This window comes from Falco biarmicus, chromosome 1 (assembly GCF_023638135.1).
Source record: "Falco biarmicus isolate bFalBia1 chromosome 1, bFalBia1.pri, whole genome shotgun sequence".
NCBI classification, from domain to species: Eukaryota; Metazoa; Chordata; class Aves; order Falconiformes; family Falconidae; genus Falco; species Falco biarmicus.
The window spans coordinates 6,377,231-6,399,501 of record NC_079288.1 but is presented as its reverse complement, the minus strand read 5'-3'; the positions used below and the strand labels follow the sequence as shown (position 1 = coordinate 6,399,501).

At 41.0% G+C, this 22,271-nt stretch overlaps 1 protein-coding gene across 2 annotated transcripts in view; it reads right to left on the bottom strand.

Moving 5' to 3' along the window:
- Window positions 1-21,515, bottom strand: part of CA10 (carbonic anhydrase 10) — a 209,863-nt gene extending 188,348 nt beyond the window's left edge. The window contains exons 1-3 of one of the 2 annotated variants that reach the window (XM_056326431.1): window positions 21,210-21,515; window positions 20,401-20,541; window positions 20,055-20,142 (exon numbers count right to left, since the gene is read on the bottom strand). In XM_056326431.1, the coding sequence (XP_056182406.1) occupies window positions 20,055-20,115 (61 nt within the window). In that variant the 5' untranslated portion in view covers window positions 20,116-20,142; window positions 20,401-20,541; window positions 21,210-21,515. Of the gene's footprint in view, window positions 1-20,054; window positions 20,143-20,400; window positions 20,542-20,623; window positions 20,717-21,209 lie in introns of those variants that run through there. The other variant, XM_056326432.1, reaches the window with a different exon arrangement.
- Window positions 21,516-22,271: the final 756 nt, after the last annotated feature.

Genomic DNA, 22,271 nt, shown 5'->3' with positions numbered 1-22,271 from the left:
TAGTGACCACCCTTGAAAAGTTTGATTAAAATGTGTTGCCAAGCAACACAAATTCTGGCAGAGACAGTGATAAAATTCTGATCTCTAGAGAAGCCTTAAATTCCTTCGTGACTATCTTTTCCTCTTGCTGCAATTCCCTCCTTTACTCACTGTGTCCCATAACCTCTGTAATAAAATAAGAATGTGCTAAATTAGTGTCTTTTCCCACACAACCCTTGCACAGGCAATCAAATTTCTGTTATTTCTAAAGTGTTAAGATAACTTTATATTGTGAGTGTGTATGAATTCCTCGCTTACCTCTCCCACACTCTTATTTTTTAATAAAACAAAAAAATTCTGACAAATGGCATCATTCTTGTACCTACCAAAGTGATAACAAGGTTAGGGTTTTTCTCCCCTTTTTCCCCCATACCTAACTGGCTCTCAGACCTTATTTTCTCTTTTCTTTCTCTGCCACCACCATTCCATAGCACCTCATTTGGACACAATCTCCTCCGCACCAACTGTCCGCTCTTCCTCCCACCCCAGCACCTAGCACAGCTGTCTTCACCCAGCCAGCCAGTTCGTTATAGCAGATACCAAAATCCAGCCCAAAGCACTTCATTTGATAAAGATGTAGGCTTTGTAACGTATTTCAAGCTTATCAAGGGAAGCTGTTTCTCTCAGAAGCTGAGTCCATTTTTATCACACTTATATATGCAAATATATGTATGTGTGTGATGTGGTATACATCTGTGTACAAATGTGCATAATATTTGCAACCATAATAAATGTGAATGTAATTTGTATGAAAGAACAACAGCAAATCAGATCAAACAATCTGGGAAGAACCTGGTAGATGAAACATCAGTGCCTCCTTTAAAAGCAGGCTACTGAAAAGCTTCTGGGAGTAGGTTTAGAGGATATAACTGGGGAAGTGAGTACCTGGAGCAGCAGTTGCAGCAGTAAAAAGAAACTTGAGAAAAGGGGCAAGCACTCCACTCAGCAAGGACAGAACGAAGGCTGCAGGTATTGAGCTGAGCCCCTACTTTTTAGCAATGTTCCCAAAAGAAAGTAATTCCAGTGGGGGAAGACTGTGAAGCAATGGTTAAGCTCTGAGCTTCTCACACCCATAGACACTTCTTGTTCCAGATCTTTCACACTCTTCACCTTTCTCCAGCAAGGATTCTCAGAGCTGCTCCATTCCCCATTGTCCCATACCCTGGATGCGAGGGAAACAAGTCTGTGAACTACTGATCTGCAGCAATAGTCAGCAACAAAACTGTTGGAAAAAAGAATACAAAAACAGGCAGCACAGACAGATCCTTCATCTAAAACCTTCCAGCCATTACAGCTAGAGGTTTAAGAATCTCCTGAGCCAGAGGTTCCACTGTATTAGCCTGGGAATAAGAATAATAATAAAGCCTTCTCATACTTGCTTCAAGTTTCCTTACTACCTGCAGAGCAAAATAGGGCCCACAGCTCTCATCTCTAGGAAGACAGCCTACAGCTAGTGCAAGTCAGATGTATATTTAGCAAGATCAGTGGAGCTGTGCTGACTTACTGTGCACAACATCACTAGGTTGGAGCAGCATCCAAAAGCTCCAATTAGGAGGACAGCTCCATCCTGACAGGCACTAGATAAATACCTACAGTCATGCATGCCCTATCCCAGGGAGACAGGCCAGACTGCCTTCATATGGTTCTAATTGGGCTCTCCTTGAAACTGATCCTGAATCTGCAACATCTGCAGAATGTAGCTGTTTGTTTACTCTGCTGAACTGGAACATGAGAATTACTTTAGCCTATCCCTTGTGAAATGCAGGCCTTGCCAATATACCAAAGTATAGAACTCCAAGTCTAATGATAAGGTATAAAACATACCTCTATCCTCCAGGCTCTAAGTATTTGAGAGGCTCATCAATTTCTGTCTGTCATAAAAAAACCTGATCTCAGCCCTGTAGGCTCAATAAATAGGACATTCATAGTTCAGACATCTTTCACTGCCTATAGAAAGTTGCTAGAACCATCCAGCTTTTTCAGGTGAAATTTTGACCTTCCTCTTCTTTTGGGGAGGAAATTAGGGGGAGAAAAAAGAAGAGATGGTGTATCTCCATCTTCCTTTTTCTCCTGCATCAGAAAGAAATTGACATTTTGCTGGTGGCCACTGGTAGTTAATCTGCTCTTGAGTCAGCCCTTTCTGATATAGCCTTTCCTTATGCTTTTTTCATTGTGATATTTACATGTTATTCTAAACAGCTTGTATAAGCGTCTTCAACAACGCAGAAATGCTAAGCACCTAAACATGATACGAGATCCATACTGTCATTTATGTTGTAACTAATCAACTCTCTAAGAGGGATCATTAAGCTGATCATAAACATCTTTAAAAAAAGGTTTTGAGGCTGATAAAAGAACAAAAGCAAAGTCCAAGTCCCAAGTTCAAATGATGTATAAATTCCATCCTGTAAATAACAAGTATAGCATTCCTTTGGGAGTAGTGGGAACTAAAACTAACTGTTGCCCTTCTGCAGGAACAGCTATGTTTAGGTAATGCACAAGGGAAAGGAGGACACATGAAAGACTTACAATATTTCAGCATCACCAGAGTTTAACCTGGGAAGGCTTTTACTGGAAAGCTTCCAACTCTGCCAGCTCTTTGTTACATAGTGGATTTTATTCCATAGCTGAAGACCTTCAAAATAACAAAACCATGCACAGGAAAAGCAGATTGACTTTTTGGCAGGAAGTCAATGTGCAAATACTAATGAAATAATCTCAGTAAGCAGTCAGAGTCCTCAAAGGTCAACAGCTACGTAGTGAAGAACTTCAGCATTTAAGTTATTAACAATTTTGTCTTCAAGCATTCTGACAGTTTCTGTGCTCTGTTAAGGGCCTAAAAAAAATAATATCAAGACTTGATGACTGAAAGTCAAGCTCTCTCTATTTCTATTCTGTGATTCTTCAGACAAGAAGACTGTATTATTCCTGTGGATGCTACTAACCCAATTCCTATCTATTTAGGACTAGAACCAAAAACAATTCAGAAAGTGGATTGTCATCAGTTCTCTTTCTCATTTGTTTCTGGCAAAGTGTGCTATGAAACACCCAGTCTCAGTGCTGTCTTCCTCTGCTAGCACCTTCCCTGTTAGTCTGTATCCTCATTCTTTTACCTATTCCTCCACTCTTCTTTTACTCCATCCCTCAAAACTAAATACTCTTAATCCCCCTTACTGGTCTACTCCTGTCCTTTTTTTCTCCTAACTCCAAACTAAAGGAATGTGTGCAAGCAATGACAGAGGGCAAAGAGAAGAAGAAAATTATCCTCAGGAAAAAGAATGAATGACCTCAAACTGCCTAAGCTTTGAAATACCTTAGATGGGTCACTTGCTGTCCCTGCAGTCTGGTTTTGCTAGAGTGAAACTTAGTGGGGATACCTTCAGCAGTTTTAATGGGATCAGAAGCAAGACTTGTAGGAGAATTAAGCACAGCTTAACTCTTCCAGTTACTCAGTGAAGCAGCCTCGGTTCTCATTTGTACCTCTTTAAATTACAGAGCACAGATAAATGTACTATATCTTGTGTCGTTATGGATCAGGATCAGTCCCTACTGTGCTACTGACAAATATAGTAGCATTGCTGGCATGTTGATAATTATCACAGTGACAAATTTTCATGCTTAGGGACACCACTCTTATAATCGTACATGAAAGAGCATTTTGTCCCACTCTTGACTGTCCCACTCTTCATTTTCTTAAGTTGGGAACTTAAAAAATCTCTTTATTTTCTTGATGCTACTTTAAATGGCCCCTTCCTTCTGCAAATTGACATGAGTATAACTTTGCCTCTTGTAAATCACAAGGAAAAGATGTGCATGTAAGGTAGGCAGTCTTCTTGTCTATGCTCAGAAATTGTACCGGATAAATTTAAACTGGGTTTACTAGGTTCACTTTAGCCTCTTCCAAATAAACAAACTAAATTAATACAAATCAGGTTGATTTTCTCTTGGGAGTGTCTACACAGCTTTCTGTAGAAACTAATTTATTTAAAATCACTTTTTATTTAGACTTCATCTTTAGAACTTGAAATATCCCTAGCCAAGAGAAAACCAGAATCACAAATACAAAATACTAGGAGAGATTACTGAATTTCCACTCCTCACAGTGCTGATTTAGACCAGCTCAAACACAGAAGAGTTGAAGTGTTTCTTTCTGTAAAAATGGTAGGGGTAGATCTCATTTCCACTTAATGTACTATCCACATTTTTAGCTTCCTTATCCCTAACACAGGCCAACTGTGAAAGAAATGTGAACTAAATTCTAACCTTCCACGAACCATGGAATCAACAACTTAACCTTTCTGATCCAGCATTTTACTAAAGAAAAGAAAAGCTTAAGAGAAACAAGATGGGAGCACCCTATTTCTGGCTATATTGATGTGTTTGGGATTGCTAGTCCGATCCCATCAGTTCCAAATCAGAGCAATAAAGAGACAGAAATGAGAATTCTTATCTGCTACTTGGATTTCTGCATCTCTCACCACCACTTTGAAACATATGGAAATTGAATTCCACACTGGCACAACGCCCTTTTGACTCACACATTGAAGCGCTGCCTCTTCAGACAAAGATACATTCAAGTTGTGAAAGCCTAAAAGTAACATCTATACATCTAATCTATTTTAAAAGTGTCATCACTGCAGACAGGACAAAAAGAAGAGCTAAGTATTATAGAGAAAGTGGTCTTAAGGAAAAGCAAAGGCACCTCAGGTGACACACGTAAACGGAGGTGAGAAATTAAGTGTTACAGATATATAGGTTTAATGTCCAGCATTAAGACATTTATATAAAAGGAAAGAGCTGTTGACTATGACACTATCAAAGCACAAATATGGCAAGTATGAAAGAAACAGACACCTGGACTTGGCTAAATTAGAAATATTTCACCAATGTATTTGTAACTCCACTACTGTAGCACGTAAAATACACTGATAGTGAAAACTGCTCATGAATACCACAGTAAGTTCCAAGCTTTTAAGCGCTTACTGCAGTAACATGGTCTGTTTCCCAACATCTTTGCAGTCCTTGGAGAGGTGTAGATGCAGATTTAATGAGCAATGCCTACCATCTGTTAATATTGCCTTTAAGAGCAACTGAGAAAAAAACAGCAATACCAAGAGTGCAAGAGATGGCAGGAGCTTTAAAAAAACGGACCATCAATAATAGGGTTCTCTGTGTACGACTGCCATAAACACAAATCCCCCCAAATAAGCAGACCACATGTTTATTTTTGCAACTGTTAAAATACTTAAGTCTCTCTCAAACCTGGATTAGAACCATGCAATAAACATACAGGTTAACAGAGCCAGTGGGTATATTCTGATCAAAAGCCAAACTCACCGAAATGATGCATCCTAGGACCTGATCCTGCAGTACCCATGCTCTGGGTCAGTTCCTTTCTCTAACAAACTAGAACAGATCTTTTGAGTTACGCTGATTTACATAAATACAGGATCTGACTGCTTATTAGTTTACACTCAAGCCAAGTGGATAAAAACTGCTATCATTCTAATAGAGTAGTATTTCTCACTTACATCAGTGGGGTTAGAAATAACTACTTTGGATGCTAGACAGTGGACAGTCAAGCCCTTTGTCCCAAAAGTGCCTAAACAGAGAAACCTAAGCCTGCCAGCATAATACATTTGCAGCTACTAGCCAGGGCAATTCAACTGAACTCTCTATTGCCATTTAGTAGGCAGTCACAAATGCATTACAGGGATACAGAGGAACTACCTGGTGTCTCTCCACTCAACAAATGCTTCATTTGTTTGCAGCGTGGGCCCAATCAGTTAGGAAGAAATGCTCCATGGTGGGCCTAAGTGCTAGCTAAAGATCAGGGTACTGTTTTCCACCCTATCGTGGGCCTATAATTTAGACCCAGATCTAAATCACTTGCAATGTGGTTGAAGCTTCAAAGCCTGTCTATGAAGGTGCAAACATTTACTCCCTTATGCTGTGAGTTCAATTAGTGTCTACTTCTCACAAATTAGTCTCCCATAGAACATATCCTGAGGACAGGACTTGTGTTGAGCCGGTCTCAAGTTTTCTAAATAAGAAAGAGGTCACTTTTTCTTTCAGTCTCACAATAACTATTCTCATTGATCTGTTCACCTTAGTAAGGGTGACTTGTTTTCACTTAGATGGTGAACTCCAACTATCTTTTAGATAAGGACTGTATTTCCTAATAGCTGGCAGCACAGTAACTTCATCTTTTTCATCCAGACATATATGTTTCAGTTTACATTAATAGTTTCTTCTTCTTCAAGAAAGCTTTTAGAAATTGCCAAAAATCCATTTAAATGCTTTGGGTTAACTTCCACAGTCCCAGTTTTATTTGAACACAATATTACATCTGGAGGGAAAGAAGTAAGTGGAGGTCCATAGTTTGCATGAGTTATCTTTGGCCTACTTTATCCTACATAGCTTTGCAACAAGAACAGATGTAAAAGCTCCTTGCAGACCTTAATCAAGACATACTATTACTGAGATAACCAGAAGGCAAAAGAATAAGCCAAGATACCAGGGTTAGGAAAAAGAGATGGTTGCATGAAATAAAGGGTTTATTTTGATCACTAGAATTCCCTGGCAGAGTCTGACTTTATAATTGACTTATGTTACCTTGCTGTACGTTAGTATAAACATGTCAAATACATTTATAGTAATATAGTAATCACAACATTTTGTGACATACTGAACCTTTAAATTGGAAATGCATTATTTTTCAATGATTTTAGTAGGTTATTAATTTATAAAATTACAAATACAGCTTACTCCCCTTTCCCAAGCAGATTAATGCAAGTGCAGTTAAAATGCAAAAGCGTACTTTCCAATGACTCTTCTGCATCTTCTGCAGTGAAAACAAAAGCAAAAAATTTCTGCTTATTTTCAGGATATGACAGGAATCAAAACCACAACCAAAGCAAGACATAATTAGATGATAATTCAAGCGTGCTTCCTATTAAAAAGGTAATCACACTGCAGTTTCAACAAACACCAAAACCTAGCTGTCTACAGCTAAACTGTTGTCATTATTTATTCAATCAAAACAAACTTCTTCTGTATGTCATGTAGACATTGCGTATGTCCACACCAATCTGGCAGGCACCAGGTGCTCGACTCCTTTCATCAAAGGAAAAAAAAATTAAAAGACTGTATTTTACATCCTTCTAGAATTAAAAATCAAGTCCTTTTTTAAAATTACCTTTTGGAACGGAGTATTACACAAAATTACAAACACCTGAAAGCCAAAACAATTCCAATTTGCAACCTTAAGCACAGGCATGGTAAACAGGGCCCAAAACACATACGTGAGAGGCTCCATCCCTCTCCTTGTCTAATGTAAAGCTATCCACTCAGATTAAATACCCCCAGAACTGTCCCAGCCACAATTACAGTCTGATTTCTTCCACATGCTACGCCCTCTCCCCTAACTCCTGCTTCTCCCACACTGTATTGATGGAACCTGTCAATTCTCTTCATGCACCTTGTTTACAGATCCCTACTGAAACCCAAACCTCTACACTGTTGTGCCCAAAGTTTCCTCATGTCTCAGAGAGGAACTGTTTCCTCATTTCTTTCCTCTTTTTTTTTTTTTTTTTTTTTTTTTTGTACCTTGTTTTTCACCTGGGGAAAACTTCTTACACTTGTACATAAATAAAGTACAGAAATTGTGCCTAATTTCTAGATCTCTGGGAAGAGTCCTGAGCCCTGATACTCCAAATACTGCACTAGTTTAGAACATAAAATTTCTCAAAAGCTTGAGCAGCCATTTTGCTTTTGGTCACATCTTCAAATGTCAGTAAAACCCACCTAAGGGGACAACCACCACTGTTAATGGCAGACAGAATGAAAGGAGATCGCAGCTGTTGTGACAGTTAGGGACAGTGGCCACCATTTGTAACAATGAAATAAAAATAAGATTTAACTTCCGTTGTTTGCATTTGATCTTCCAGTAATGCCAGGACATATCTAAACATAGTAAAGGTTTCTTTATCCACAGTCATTTAAAATTATACACACTTTTACTGTGCTATAGAATAGTATAAATAAAAAAGTATAAAGTTCACTTCCATTCAAGAACAGCCAAGATCACTGTCTGAAAGAGCAATAAATAATAGGATACTGCTAACACCAAATGTCAAGAAAGGTAGTTAAAACCATTACAAATCCATATCTCTCAGTAATTTAACAATCTATAGGTTCAGTCAATTTAAAAGATCTAGGAACAGGGGTTTAGTGGATTAGTAACACCAGACCATTAATCTCTGCAGCCTCAATTTTAATCCAGCAATAACCAAAGTGATTGAAAATCATTCTGACCACATGACTAGTAAAGCTCCTAAGCACGGTTCTCTCACATACCTGAATCCCAGCAGCAGAGGTCAAAGTATGTTTCTAATGTTTCTATTTACCAAGAGACCTCTGCTTAAATACTTAACTACACTCAATGCCAACATTTTTGGCGGAGTAATTCCACTGCACACTACCTCTGTGAACTAGAGCTGATGTGAAGATTTTATTTTAGACTTTATTTCAGTCTGTATTAGCAAAGCTTACTTTTTTCCCTGGCAAAACATCCAAAACAAAGTTGTGTAAAACAAGTACTTTTTTGTTTCTACATTATTTTAAATAAATGTGTAGGAATTGATGAGTGTCATTCCAAGCAAATGCCAGGAGATTATTTCTGTACAGTTTATATAATATCAGTGAAAATTATATCCAAAACATTTCAGAGTTTTAAAAATAATGCAATAGTATTATGTCATATACTTTTGTTTCTATATAAAAAATGCTCTATTTCAAAGATTTTAAGAGCTGGAGTATTCTGTGACTAGAATCAATTCTTAGGTGTCCAGTAATGTGATGATATTATGTGATCCAGACACACTTCATCATTTGGTCCCTCACAACAGCAATCAGGTTATCAGTAAGGAAGACATTGAAAGGGAGATCTGCTAAGTATTTAAAAAAATAAAACCACGGTAGACACAGAAAGTCCCAATTACACAGAGTAAGGAACTAAAAATGGGAGAGCTATAAGCATGAATTATGAGAGTTACTTGCTCCTCTTTGTGAAGCATCAAGCAGAGTCAAAGCAGGACAATGGCTGGAGGAAAGGAAGAAGGTTTACAGCCTCTGTGGCCTTTGGTAGATATAGCCCAAATACGTAAATACAATGCAAATGTATTGTAGAGCTTTGTCTGGTCATTTTTATAAATAGTGCAATACTTATGTACACTTTCTGGCTCATGGTAGAAATTTATTCATAGTATCATATATGAACTCTTACCTCATTTAAAATGTGGGGAATTTTTCCACTGATACATACTGAATATGCTACCCCCTTCTCTCAGCAGTAGGGAGGACATGTTTGGCTTATTTTGGTCCCAGACAGAGGGACAGATAGAAGCTCAAGTGTTTTTATACCCCCCACAAGACGTTTCCTATATCAGTCTGAATAAACTCTGCTTATGCAATCTAGACTGTGCCAGCACCGCCTGGCAGAGTGGGTCTTCCCTCATGACACAGCACAGCTGTGCCACTGTCCCTCCACCAGCCATGCCATGCAGCCCCACAGCCCGTCTGTATACAGCATGTCCTCTCTATAGCACAGTTTGAGGTCTGATCAAAATAAAATTAAAATTTGTGCTGAAAAAAAAAAATGGAACAGATGTTCACAAGGGAAAATCATTGTGATTACCACTTATCTCTTGCTATTTCACTTTTTAGGTTTTGGGGTTTGTTTAGGTTTGTCCAGGGCAAATCTGTTTACTATAGTGAAAAATGGTGTCCATTTCATTCTGGGCATCCATAATGTGAGAATTAACAAATTACAATCCAGGTTATTTTAAGTCTCATTGCACAGTTTCTCTTGCTATGTTAGTCATACTAGAAAAGTCTGTATCTTCATTTTACTACACAAAGAACTGATATGATTTTACCTGGATAAAAATCTGTTTTCTACACAACTGTATAATTTCATCAGAGATTATGAAAATTTCTGCTCATCTTAGCTGGGCTTTTCCAAAGATTTTGTATTATTCATCTATTATACCACTGCTACTCCTTGCTTCAGCAAAGCACTTCAGCACATCCTTAATCTAAGTTGTTTTATACAATTACGTATTAAGACTCAGATACAGAAGAACATTTAAGCATGCCTTTTAAGTTTTGCATTTATCTGAATCTGTGTATTAATATATCACAATAAAATCTTAAAGAGGATGACTGTTTTTAGCTTGCAAGTATGAAAACATACTTATGCTAGCTAATAAAAATAAATCATGTTATTTATTACTCTGTTTTGCATCCTGTTCCATAGTGAGTTAAATACCTGTGACTCTAGAGCAAAGGCACAACTACAGACTGGCAAAGATGAATTGTTAACAACTTACAGAGAGTGCCGGGGGGCTACTGAAGATAAAAATTATGCATCTGCAGATAACTTTAAATCCCACTTGCAATTACTAACTGCCACATAGTACCCTCAGGATTATCTGGGCAAACGAGAGGAGATGTGGAGTCCTTGTAGATTACTTTGTTTTCCAACAGGCACAAAAAAATACTGTAACAATAAGATATCGCTTATAAATACGAATGCGAAGAAAATAAAACCACAAATGGTGAAGCCAGGTGAATATATTGGAAAATAAAAAGTAGGAGCTACAGACATCATGGGTAAAATGTCCTGGGGTGAGGATTTCACCCCCCAAATAAATTTGCATATATGTACACAGCATATCCAACTGCATCAGTATGTAAAGGGACCTGTTGGTCTGTTGAGAGAGCAAATTTCAAAGAGAAAATTTAGGGCCAAAACCTCTGGTGCCCTTAATTTTCTCTTGTTGCCTACATCTGCACCAAGTGGATGAGAAACATGAGGCAGGCAAAGTGCTGCACTTCGAGGAACCTATTTGTTAAAAACAAATTTGTTAGTCACAATAAAACCATAAAGAGGCCAAGTGAATGAGTGTTCATAATTTAAGCAGAATTTACGTAACACATGTTTATGGAGGAACCTTGTGTGGGTCAGAATTTTACCTTAGTATAACACCAACTCCTGGAAACCAATTTCAGGTAAAATTCTTAAATATACCATAATTATACCTCATGATAATTTCACTGCTATTACCATGAAGAGAAAAAATACCTCATAATACACAGGCAGTGAGAGGAGGGGGCCAGCCCCTGAGAAGACACACCAGGCCCCACCAGGAGACCCTTCACTTCTGGGGAAGCCGCGCAAGTTTAAACACTGAGGATAAATCTAGCTGAAGCCATCCGCACAAAGTCAGGAGGCAAGGGGGCAGATATGACCGCACACTCGCTGCTCATCTGGGCTTCAAGTTTGAGAGGTTTTACAAGGTCATTTTTATGTTTCTTGGGGCCTGACTGCCAGGTTCCATCATCCACTGAATTTGCTGAGCATGCCCAGCTGTAGCCGCCCCCTCTCCAGTCAGAAACCAAAAGGCAGCGGTAGCATGTAGCTCACTGAAACCATTCTCAGATATTTCTAGAAGTTTGCAAGGACGGTCACCTTCCTGCAGGGCACAGCCTCTCTGCCCACCAACATGAGGAAGGCAAGGAGGCAGCTCTGCAGCCACGCTGGTTAGTCCCGTCAGCGAGTGAGGAGCAGCAGGGCACAGGGCTGAGGCCGGCTGACAGGGGTTGAGGTCGAAGGCACCTCAGAGCTGCTGACATGGCTTCTCACCGTTCTCTCCACAGCCTGACCCAAAGCTACGTGGCTGTGCAGGACCCGCGTTGACAAGGTTGAAGCAGCTGGAGCCCAAGGTGGGGGATGAGGCTGCAGAGCCTGCGGGGTCATCCCAGGGCCCATCACTGCCTTCCCTCCTCAGCCTGGCGCCATGGAGGCCTCGCGCTCCCTCATGCTGGTGAGTTGCTGTCTGCGAGGTGATTCAGTGTCATACCCTGACCAGAAACAAGGTATAAGGATAATCCTAGTGTTGCAAGGCAGAAGTGAGGGTGAAAATGGACTGTAATTACTTAAATTGCTGCTGTGTGACCTTTCACATATTTTACCTCAGTTTCTCTGTGAAACTGTGGCCAACACTATATAATCCCTGCAAACTATTCCAAGGTCTGCCACCAACATTCGTTTTTTCTTCTTTTTGACTGCAATATAATGCAGAGCTCTTCTCATTCAAACCATTCATTCTTAGAAAAATCTAGACTGCACATTCCCATTCAGAGAAATCTCCTGTCAGTAGCTGTTCACACACTCCCAAGCAGCAGGATTAGGAGCAGCACAGGATCAAACGTGTTTTCTCTACAGCAGCAGCAGCCCTTCCCTTGCATAACTGCAGCTTTCCACATGGCAAATAACGCACCTCAGCTGCAAATTATATGACATTCCACCTATACATGAAGAAATAGCTCATTCTCCATACAACTTCATTTTTAGGGAACACTACTATTGTTATCCTTTTCTGCCAGCAAGCATGAATCTTCAGCACTACTTTTTTCCTAAAGAGTTTCTTTTCTCTGCCACAACGCCAAATGCAAACTAATGCTCTTTCTAGAAGCCCAAGTATGTCACCTTGCCAAATAAAATGTAACTGTGTCAGTAGCAATCCTTCCTGACCTGCTTCTTCAGCTATCCGACTGCCATCCTACCAGGAGCACAGCTATCAGTCAGGGGGAGGACATGGTCATTCCAACATCACTTCAAATGGTGCCATTTTCTGTAGTCACATATGAAAAAACCTTTCTCTGTTACTCGTTATCTTTTTCTTTTAACATTAATAAGGCAAATTCTGTCAGAGTCCTGCTGTGCTAGTCTTTCTACCCATGGCAGAACAGAAAACCTCTATTCTGATGACTCTTCTTGAAGCAGAACAGGGATTAAAGTAGTTAACAGTAGGAAAGAACTTAAATTGGAAACAACCCACAAAACTGACAAGATGATGTTTTTTCAAAAACCATGTTTCCCTCTAAATCCATCTACTCAAATGCTACTTCCAAAAGCTGGAGATGTCAACACATTTAGAGGGGAAAAAAAGGATAACGTTGCTTAGCTTCCTCCTCCATGCCTGTGCTTAGAAGCAACTTTGGACCAGTCAGTGCACAACTCTTAGCTGTTTCATACTTAAAAGCCAGATAACAAACATACAGTATTCTGAGCTTGACGAAGTTAAGCACTAATGATAAAGGGACAAAGAAAGAATGTCAAAATGAGAGATATTATGTCTATACTTATCTTAGTATCTTGTTAAAAAAGTACATTCTAATTAGTTATTTGTGAATTACAGGTACTGTGATATTTTCCTGGCAATAATATTACAAAAGATAAAACTGTCAGGCATTTAGGTTTAATATTAATTTTACTACAGAAATTCAAATGTTACAGATACATAAATTTACACCAGAAATGTTTTCATGTGGAAAAATACACCAAGGAATAAAAGTGTTTATATTCTTTAGTTCTGACCATTGCTTTCAGTACACTATGTACGTGGGAACTGATCACCTTCCATTCCTCCAGATGAAGAAAAGAAAATTAAATACTTTAGGGGCTATAATCCTGGATAGGCTGTACCTAGCACTCCACAGGAGCACAGAGACCTGCCATCTAAAGCTGTTCTCATTGTCAAGCTTTAAGTTTTTGCAATTTTTAAGGCCCAAATCTCATTAACACTAAAGCCATTTATAACATTTTCAGAGCTCCAAGGTCTTTTAAGGTGGGTGTAAATATAGCTTTCCTTATGCCTTCTTACCTCAACTGTCAACTGCTAAGCACTGCATGAAAATGTTTCCCATACTGACAAATAAGAAATTTACATTTATAAGCACCCATGTGCCTATAAGGCCCCCAAATACTTGTCTACATCACCAGGAAGGCTACTATACTACACAGAATATAGGTCTAAAATGTTTCAGTCCTCAATTTTTATGACAGTAATAACTTGCTATTTTATCTTCAAAAAATTCCATTAAAAGACCCTTGACAGCTTTTTAACCATCAGTGGTTAAACAGCAATAAAATATTCTACTACTTTGAATTCAACTGTAAACAGGTTAGGCTGCAAATTCTCCTAAATTCCAGATTATCACCCTTTTCAAAAATTTATTTCCTATTTATTTACCCTTAATGTTTCATTTTATATATCACAGCGGAATTTTTTGCTAACTGATACTCCCCACTGTATGGGCAGGCATTTTTGCACTTTCTGATGGCATTTCTATTTTCTGTTCCTTCCTATATGATGTTACTAAAGATAAAAAGAAGATAGGAGCAAAATAACACTTATCTCAGTATGTCAGTGTTGTCCATAACTAACTGTCATCTAGTTTTGTCTGCTGCTTGAGCTGGTAATGAGATAATGATAAAACAGTTTTATATAGTCTTCTATTAACAGTCCAGATGGGCCAATCATCCACTTCAGTCTTTGCCATGTTAAGTTTAGCCATAAACAATCAGGAAAGATGAAAACAGCAGTTCCCTCCTCAGCTAAATTACAACCTTTCAACCAAGAAAGCAGGTGATACTTTGACCAATAGCAACTAATAAGCAAAACAACCTTTTAGCGTAAGCAGGAATCCCTTGTTCATTGGTATACAAGGAATATTCATAATGCAAATGAAAGCCATTTCAGTCCTTGCTGAATTAAAAATCTAGCTGTTGTAGATTGAAATCTAGCTGTTGCAGATTTAAGAACTAAAACCTTTCCGAGAATATCAAGGGCAAAACCTCTCTATAACATCAGTTGTATCTCAAAGATTTACAGAATACCTTAAATTCCTATCTTAAATAAGAATACATTAAATACCCTAAATTAGACTTAAATTGAGAGCAATTATTTGAGTTGGGGTTTTATTCCTATTTTTAATTTCTTCTTGGACCCTTGGTATCTAGTTCAATCGCATTAACAATGAGGCAACTCAACAAGGTGAAGAGGTCCCTTTGAAAACTGGGTATCTTCATAACCGAGATTTGGAAAAAAAAAAGCAGCAATTACTGGTTTCTTTCCATCAGTTTATTGGATGGAAAATAGCTCGGCACAATATGTGCAAAACTATTCATAAACGTTCCCTTCTACTACCTTTACATAAACTAAAAATATGTGTGTTGTTTTGGCACTTTAGCGCATAACTGGTCACGCTGTAGCTGTAAAACTAACAATAAAAATAGAATGATGAAAAATACAGGACACACACACATTAAAAAAAAAAAAGAGTAAAGCAGACATTTATAGGAGACTACAAGGCTATTTCCATAGAATTTCAAAGCATAAACATCTTCACACCTTTTGCAAAGGCAGCAACATCTCCAAGGTGAGAAACCATTCAAGTGCTAAGGAACTGAGAGTCTTTAGATCCAACATATGGCCTCCATCCTTTGTATGAATGTGAACAGGAGGATTGAATTCACGTGGATTTTCAGTAACATCAACAAACCCCGTGCAGGCATGAAGGTTGGCCCACACACATGAAGCTGTGGAGATGGGACAAAGCAGGAAAGAATACTACAATGGATTGGATGCCAAAAGCTCTTAGCTACCAGATGCACTAGGCCGCATGTCATACCTTCTTATATGCCCAGTGATTACTTTCTCTCATATATATTTATCTGTGCTATGAATAATTTCTTTCCCTAGGATATCACATTTCTTACTTAAAAGTGCCAGAAAAAGCTACTTCTGTGACACTATTTTAGAATAATTAACTTGGTTTCAACATTATTGTCCAAACATAGCAATGAACTATTCGTTGTTAGTTGCTAATGGACATTAGAGTCTAGATGCTCTTCTCTTCTGCAAAACTACTGTAGCTTGAATTATCTCAGGTTGTACAATGCTAAGACAAGAAGAGTTATCAGACCTTACAGACCATCATTCAACAGGTAATTCAAGCCCTGGCATAATTTAGAGTTCCTGTAGGATAACTCTGTGTTATGCCAAGTAATAAGAGCTCAGAGACCACAGAAGCAGCAAGACAGAAAATGAAGTGCAACTGCACTCCAAATACACCCTTAGTCCTCAATGCCAAGAGATGCTACATTAGATGCTCAATACACAGTGGAATTCCCTGATAGAAAGGATTTTTTTTATACCATCTTAGTTGTTCATGATACATGATTTATGATCCCTGAGTGCTGCCAAACAGGCCAAAGAAGTTACATCATAAAAGGGATCTGCCCCTACGTGACTCGAGGATGACAGCAAAGGATGAAAATACTTCCAAATAATGAGAGTGCTGTAGGGATTGCATGAATTTCATCCATATTAATTCCTGCAAGCCAAACAATAAGAGGTAATATATCAATTCATAGGAAGCCACAAAGATGTTGAATATGCAGGTTTTATACATCATTTTGTTGATGGATTAACAGAAAATGTACATAGAAACCTTCTTAATCGATGCCCATGACAGTAGCATTTTCTTCTTTAAATGAAGTATCCTGCAAAGGTTTGAAAACAGCATCCTGGGTTGGTTTTTTTTTTCTTGAAATTGATTGTTAATACCTAGAATCGCAAAAAAATTGCTCATGGTTTATACAAATGACTATGCAAGCAAAGGTGGCAGCCATTATGGGATCAACAACATCCTATCTGAGAACACTGATGCTAATTAAATCTTTGGTGGTATTATTATTAGCCAGGAAGGAAATTCTAGACATCATACCAACTATTATACTCTTTCTATATAAACAGCATAATCCCCATACCATGATTATCTCTGTCTTTAAAGTAACAACCACCAGAGAGGTCTTATTCCAGCATCCTATCTACAGGACACCTTCACTTCCACTACCCTGTGTTCCTTCAGTGCTGTAGTATCATTAAAAAGAACAAACCCTCAAAAGTCATAATACAAATCACAACTGTTTTTCCTCAGAGACTACAATTCAAAGGAATAAATATGCATCATGACTTTGAAAGAAAGAGAGGCCTTTAATTTCTTTCTAAAGAACAGAAACTGTTTTGTGGTCCTTCAATCTGTTCTTACTTCACATTTCCATTTGCACAAAGAAACTAGATTCTCCCTTTAAACAAGCAATTTCAAGTAGAAAAAGCCTTAATTCAGTATGCCAAGAAAACAAAAATATTCAGACTATGAAGTTCCACAGATAAATTATTTCCCAAACACAAGGGCCAGTAATTAAAAAAAAAATAAATCTATTCCTAAATCTTAGTATCATTTCTTCCAAACCAAGCAATCGATCATACATACAGGTAATTGACTGATAAAAAATACTAGCTATTAAATATTTTGAAAATAGATATACCTCTTTCTAATAGATAAAATTACTTTCCATATAAAAAGTCTCACAAAAATACATGCATGAGAGACACTAAAAAGCCAACTGTATAACTTTATTTATTTTAAATAAGAACACAGCCTAAGTGCTGTATTTGTCATAATTTACATAAAAACACATAGCAAAAGAAAATGTGACATATAATATTGAACCTATGTTTAATAAGTTTACTAATAATGATAAACTAACTTCATAGTTTATTCATTTCAGTGACTGACATCATCCCTTTGAATAGGAGCCCTTAACAGGCCCTAATCCAAATAACCAGTGGAATTAGTAGGAGGGCCATTACAGGTTTAAATAAGACACTGAATCGAGTGTTTGCTAATGTTCAGGAAAGATCCATGCACAGAAAACCAATCTTGTATCTTTGTTGCTGAAACAACTGATTTAATAAGAAAGGGGAAAAAAAACAAACCAAAACAAAACAATACTACCACACTCCTTAATTCACAATTCTGTCAATTGCAGCAGTGTGCTCAGCTAATGGGGTTTTCCAGTAACATGTTGAATGAATGACCAGTGCTGGCGCTAAAAATACAGTTTCTGGAATCCAGTGTTGAGGCAAAACTTAACAGGCTTCAATACACCTTCTCTTACTTATCCAGACATCCCAGCTAGATAATATGCTACAGAACATAGTGTAAAAAGGTTGACAGAGGAAAGATACAAAGTATTAGTGACAGTAAAATATCTACAGATCTTAATCCTTTTTACCAAGATGACAAATACTAAGGCTTCCTGAAAAAAATAAAAATCCCTTGGAAGAAAAAAAGAGAAGAAAGACTAAAGAATGCAGACATTCTCTAAGTGGTTAAAATTATTTGAAACGACAGCTTTAACCATGCAGCAAAGGCATCCCACCATTCACTTATTCACTTTATTCCCCCCCAAAAAGGCACAAAAAAGAGAAAACAGAGACGGATATCAGTCTGTTCTTAGTGCTAGAGGGAGATGGAGAGCGAGGAGAGCCCCTGCAGGACTGATCCTAGTATCGGTTTCCAAAGCCTGGGTTCCTATGTCTGAAGATGAGGAAAGGCGGGGGTGGAAGATAAGGAAACACTGGCAGCTAAATGTGTGGCATAAGGACCTGCACAGAATGGGACAGCTTCTTTCTGTCTCAGGATATTACTGTCAGAATGGCCAAGAAAGCGATGAGCTTCATTTTTCCATTCTCACTGTGGTACTTTAAGAAGTGCCTAATTTGAAGAGAACTGGACAGGTGGCATATCACGCTGAGCTAAATTGATAAGTGTGAGATTTAAATGACAAGAGACAGCAGGTTTTGCTGTTCTAAAGACTGAGAGAGTGAATTATTCTGATGGTACCAATGGGCACAAGTGGAAGGTCAGCCTGGGGAGCTGCCAGTATCACCCGGGTGCCTGGTAGCAGATGGTGCCAGTCTGTGGGGATAAAAGAAGGACTGACGTACCCCATGGGCTGACAGCAACACCATTTTTTCAGGAATAAAAAATCTGCAGGCAGGTGCAGACAAATGAAATTAACATAGATGCTGCCACCCCAAATGTTAGGGTAAGTGTCGCCAGTCCGAGGGCTGTAAGGGTGGATCTGTCTGGAAGCGCTGCAGAAGGCGCAGTGGGGGCAGGCACTGCCAGGGTGAGATGCTGCAGGTGCTGCTGGCTGGGGGCTGTGGCTGGGAGACAGTCCAGGCCAACCTCTGCATGGTCCCAAGGGAGCTTTAGAGCTCCCTCTTCCTAAGCACCTCCAGGCTGGACACTGAGATGCCCACCAGGACACCCTGCCTCCCCCCAGCAGTGCCATGCCTTGCCTGTGCTGCTTGCGTTCCCATTTCCGGACTTACGCAATGACTTGAGGGCAGAAGCTGCCTGCAGAGAAGTGGAACAGCAGGAGATGCAGGCAGCCTGGATCCCCATGGGGCTCCCTGAAGTGTCCCAAACTAGAAAACTGGCCACCTCCCCACTCCTGCCTCCTGCAACATAATTATTCCAGCATGACTGACATGACAAATTAACAAGGCAGACAGGGCTTTTGCAGTAGAAGGGAGTGTTTTCCCCAAGAATAAATTGTTTCAATCCTTTATGCTAGACACCTGGCTGTGCCTATTCATTAATTGGACAAGCTCTGGTGACAACTGAAATTACCAGACTTCTACATACTGGAGGGGAGAGAGATCTTTGCAAGCTTAAAATAAGGCGGCTAAGGCTGGAATCCCAGCCACCAAGGAGTTCTTTGAATGGAACGATTATTTTTTTTTTTTAATTCAGAGCACGGCCATAGTAAAGGTCCTTTTAAAAGCAGAGGCACATTATTCACTGTTATTTCTCCCTTTGCAGACCCTGAACCATGGCACCAGAACATGACAACTCTGCCAATGAACCGCAAACCTTTTAAGATCTGTAGATGAGCCAAGTTTAAGAACTTCAGGAGCTATGAAATTCCAGGATTACTGCAATTTTGCAATTAATTATCACAATCAGGTACATTAGGAATTATAAGCATCTCCTTAATCAGTACACTGTTGTTATTTATTGCAAATAATCATAATTACTACACAGGTATCGGAAGGGGGGGGGGGGGGATGATGTTTTATTTCTGTCACGACCCACTCGCAATACATCGTTCACATATTTTTCAACTACTGTTTTGGTTGGGGTTTGACAGTACTTCTTGTCCCTTATTAAGGGGAAGCCTGGGAACCCTCTAGGGTATTTCTCACACACCCCTCCCCCCCCCCCCCCTTTCTGTGCTAGCTGTGTACCTGAAATGCAGACGATGAAATTCGCTTGCAGAAGAAAAAGCACCTCCCAAACAATTTCCATCCTCCGATTCTCATGCCAAGTGCATCCCTCGGCGAAAAAAAATAACAAAGATCAATATCGCAGTTTGAACGATCCCAGCAAATTTCCTTTCGGACTTGCAGACTGTATTCCCCAGATGTGCTGACAACACATGTCCGAGCTCTCTCTCTGCACGGCTCAAGCGAGATCCCTTCCCTTCCTTCGCCCTCCAAAAAACACCACGAAGACAACTGCCAGCACCGGGCTCTTCCTCCACGACTGAGAAAAAAATCCACCAGATTTCCCAACAAGACATAGACAACAAACCCCAACTGATCCGGTCCGGAGAGTCTCTATTCCAGGGTAGCCAGATGCAAGTTCCCCCCAAACTCTGCACGTCTCAGCGGGGCAGTGCCAGCATGCCGGGGGGAGGGAGGCGGCGGAGGGAGGGGGGTTCCTCTCCTGCTGCTACAAAATGAGCGGAAAGAGATTAACACCCGCTGCAACGCATCCCCACACCCCCCCACACCCCCCCCGCATGCTACCGCACCTCCACGGCGCGGAGCACGTAGCAGCCGGCTCCCCCCAGCCCTGCCGGGGTTCTGCAATGGCCGGCGCGGCGGCTTTCCGCCAGGCGACTGCAGGGGTCGTTCTTGCCCCGCGCACGGAGCTGCCCTTCCCCGGCCGGGATGGCCCCGGCGCCGCCGCCCCCCGCGGCCACCTCCGCACCGGCGGCCCCGCAGCGCGGAAACGCCCTGGGCGAGGGATGCGTGTGTGTCAGTGTTACACTGGGGGTCTGGGTCCGTCCGTCCGTCCACCCCCTCCCCATCTGAACTGCACAAGTACAGTCTGCAAGCAGCCGCGGATTGCGTGCATCGCCGGCCGGTTTCGCTGAAGATGCCAACGTTTTAAAACTTATTTCAACAAGAAAGAAAAGACAAACAAGCCCAAACTTCTCGCGGGTTTGATGGTAGGAAGGACGAGAGGCTACAGCCAAGAGTTAGCCAAGTACCTGCGCTGCAGTGTGTGTCTAATTGCACCCCCCCATCCACAATACTTCTGCGTACATTCCCCCCACCCCAACTAAAAAAAAAAAAAAGCAACCAGTATCAGTTTTGGGGCAATCTCTTACTTACCCCCAAATCCTCCTGCTTTTTATTTTTTTCAGCTCATCGGATTTGCCACTCCTGCCTGCAGTCCCAAAAACAAATCGAGGCCAAGCTCCCAGCCGCCTGCTGCAGCCACCTACCACCACCTCAGCTGCCAGGAGGTACCATAGCTCGCTGGCTTCCCCCCGCTCCTCCCCTAAGCCCCACTATTTTGCCATTTCCCCGAGCCGGGGGCTGTGTTGCGGGGGGCCGCGGGCCGCGGGCGGCAGCGCCGGGCACAGCGGGGACTCGGCGCGGCGGCGCGCACGGCGCGGGCCGGCGGGGGAGCGCTCCGCCGCGGAGGCGGTGCCTGAGCGGGCGGCGGCGGGGCCGCACCGCGGCAGAGGGGGCTGCGGCTGGGACCGGGCCGCCGGCAGCGGGCAGGAGGAAAGCGTTAAAAAAAACAACCCAACAACCTGCCTCCCGCGCGGCCGCCTCGGCTCTCTGTCTTCTCAGGCACATTCCAGAAGGTGCTGCTCACTTTGTTTAAAATATTGGTCCGATTTTAACCGCCCCCCCGCCACCACCACCACCACCACCACCCCCCAAAAGAAAAAAAAACAAACGCAAAAGAATAAAAAGGAGGTGCACCTGGCGCGGGGGGAGGTTGGGTTTCCCGTTCTGCGGAAAGGGAAGCTGGGCGCAGGAAGGCAGCGTTGGCAGAGTGCAGGGGCTGCGGGCTGGGGAGCGGCGCGGCGCGGGGAGGTGGGCAGGGGTTGCCCCGGGCCGTGGCGCCCTGCGAGGTGGCTCGGTCTGTCATGACAGAAGGGAGGGGGCTGGGGTTTTGGGCTGCAAACGAGAATCCTGGCTCAGGGCAGGTGTGAAAAGGTGATCCTGCAACTGCTTCGACTGCGGATGCTTTCATTGATCAGTGTAAGGCAGAGGGAAGGGGGAGGGAGAGAGATGCTCTGGGTTTCAAACTGGTATCCCAGCTCTTGGCAAGTATGCAGAGGTCATATTACAAATACTCCAGCGGGGGATGCATGCATAATAGATCTAACATAGTTTGGTTTATAAACAGCTCTCCAGCCCAGGGCATACTTGTAAAAT